Consider the following 2,157-nt stretch of genomic DNA (forward strand, 5'->3'; position numbering starts at 1 on the left):
GGAAAATTTTAACTTTTGCTGCTCGACGCGCCGCATCAACCAATCAGAGACGCTGATCTGGGAGCTGGCAGGGAGACAGACACATTGCTGATGACACAGAGCGCTGTGATCGCTTCTCTGAAACAGTTTATTAACGTCTAAATTAACGTAAAATGCTGAAACCTGCCGACATAATATGTTCGCTTTTATTATCCTGCTGCCTGCAGTTTGGATTATTTAGATGAAAAACACCTACCAGCTGCCGCGGTGAACCGCGAGGAGGCGACCCGGCCAGAGGCTGCTGATGAATGGGATTCCTACTGACAGCGCACCGCTGGTATGTGGGGGTCTGAGCGGCTCCGACAGAACTAATATTGGAAGGCAGGGTTGTAATCTGGATGAACTGACTGCAGTGATTACGTTTTCAGGTGGACTTTCTCACTTAAAAACATAATAAAACTACTTTATTCTCACTGATCACAGCAAATATAGCTGCAAGGCAAAGAAAGGATAGGGTAGCTCCGCCCAACGCAGCAAAGCTGCTTCAGCCGCGCGTCAGAACTAAACTGGTATAAGCAACAAAAATGAAGCAGCAGACGCGATTTTGCTGCTCCTGCTGCTTCCGGTGTGAACGTATTGTGACAGGTCTGTTGTTGCAGCAGAGGCAACAAAGACTCACAGTCTCTTTGCCTCCTCCCAGCATGTAGCTAGTGTGTGAAAAGTGAATGAAAATGAGCGGCACAGAGGTTTAGAGACAAGGCACGGATCTAGTTCTTCCCAGCCGGTACCCTGTCAGAATCTGATGAATAAAATCACCTGTAGGAGGCCAGCAGCCTCATTGCACAAGCAGCCAGCAGAGCCTGAGGATTGGAAACTTTGACTCATTTCCTTCTACTTCTATAGGAACACTAACTGCAATAATGCAAGGTTGTCCTTCATTTCATGAACTTTAAGTGCAGATTTCTGTTAAACATTCAAGACATGTAAAAAAAAAAAAATAGTTACTGCACAGCTTCACTCTCTTGCAGAGTCCTTGACCATAAGAGTCTGAATGTCGTAAAACCCAAACTGAGCAATTCCTGAAGCACTTTAGGTTTCAAAACATATAAAGAGTACCTCAGAGACATATTAAATTAAAAGTTAGCACAGCAGGCCAACTTCACTTTCTCCCAGGGATGTGACTTCTTTTTTACAACTGTGAAAACATTTATAACATAAGCACCGTTAAGAAAAGTATTTTCTACAAAAATGAGGCCATTTTGAATCTCAACCCTCAGCTCTCATTATTGAAGCAGGAGGATTTGAGCAGAGATGATTCTATGTAGCTCAAATTCAGCAAGCTGTTCTGTTTAAAAAAATCACTTATGAAAATACAACACATTTATATATAAAATAATTATAATAAAAAAGGGTTAGATTAAAAATATATTTCTTGGTACAAGAAAGGGAAAGTTAAGGCATTGGTAATGTGAGGGGGTGCTACTCAAAGGAATCTTAATGAGACCAAATGATTTCTTCTTCAGTTTTAAACAAACCCTTTTCTCTCCTAAAGAAACAGTTCTCTTTGTTTAAAGAGGCGTTGGGTTTCACGTCATCAGGTTTGATAAGAAAAGAGGAATGTTTGCTGCTTGTTACGGCCGGATGTGAGGAGAACGTCAGAGCTAAGAGTTCAGCCGCAGCTTTTTTAACCGTCTTCACCTCGGCGATATGAGAGGACTTCTGGATGATGCAGCTGGTTGTTCCAGAGACGCTGTCCTTCCCCTGGGCCAAGTTCGTCAAGGCCACGGCGGCGTTGATCTCCTTCCACTGCGTCTCATCTTTGGCCTTCACCTTCTCCTCCTGCGTAGCTGCGACGCCACCGTTGCTGCTGACGACCGTAAACAAGCAGAGAAAGAAGAGAAACAGGGAGCGTTACAGCTCACGTTCAGCTTGTGATTGGACACAGTTTATCTGCTGATAGAAGGTCTACTCACTGATCACGTTTCCTGGATCCATGCTCTGTGGTTTCTGAAAGAAGAGACAGAAGAAGGTCAGTACGCAGAGTTCTCAGGGTCAGAGCAGATCTAATGCAACCTGCATGTTCAGCAGATGCTGTGTGTCTGTTTCGGTTGTTTTGGACGTCTGCTCTGTCCTCTCAGTGGACAACATGTCCTCAGCAAACATCACTGCAGAAAATTT

General features: G+C 44.0%; 1 protein-coding gene across 2 annotated transcripts in view; it reads right to left on the reverse strand.

The window, feature by feature from the left end:
• Nucleotides 1-477: 477 nt before the first annotated feature.
• Nucleotides 478-2,157, reverse strand: part of LOC107101356 (homeobox protein Mohawk-like) — a 4,281-nt gene continuing 2,601 nt past the window's right edge. Inside the window, exons 2-3 of one of the 2 annotated variants that reach the window (XM_015400243.1) lie at nucleotides 1,953-1,986; nucleotides 478-1,843 (exon numbers count right to left, since the gene is read on the reverse strand). In XM_015400243.1, the coding sequence (XP_015255729.1) occupies nucleotides 1,474-1,843; nucleotides 1,953-1,986 (404 nt within the window). In that variant the 3' untranslated portion in view covers nucleotides 478-1,473. Of the gene's footprint in view, nucleotides 1,847-1,952; nucleotides 1,987-2,157 lie in introns of both variants that reach the window. The other variant, XM_015400244.1, reaches the window with a different exon arrangement.

This window comes from Cyprinodon variegatus, unplaced genomic scaffold (genome assembly GCF_000732505.1).
Source record: "Cyprinodon variegatus isolate N-32 unplaced genomic scaffold, C_variegatus-1.0 Scaffold1086, whole genome shotgun sequence".
In the NCBI taxonomy this organism is placed as follows: Eukaryota; Metazoa; Chordata; class Actinopteri; order Cyprinodontiformes; family Cyprinodontidae; genus Cyprinodon; species Cyprinodon variegatus.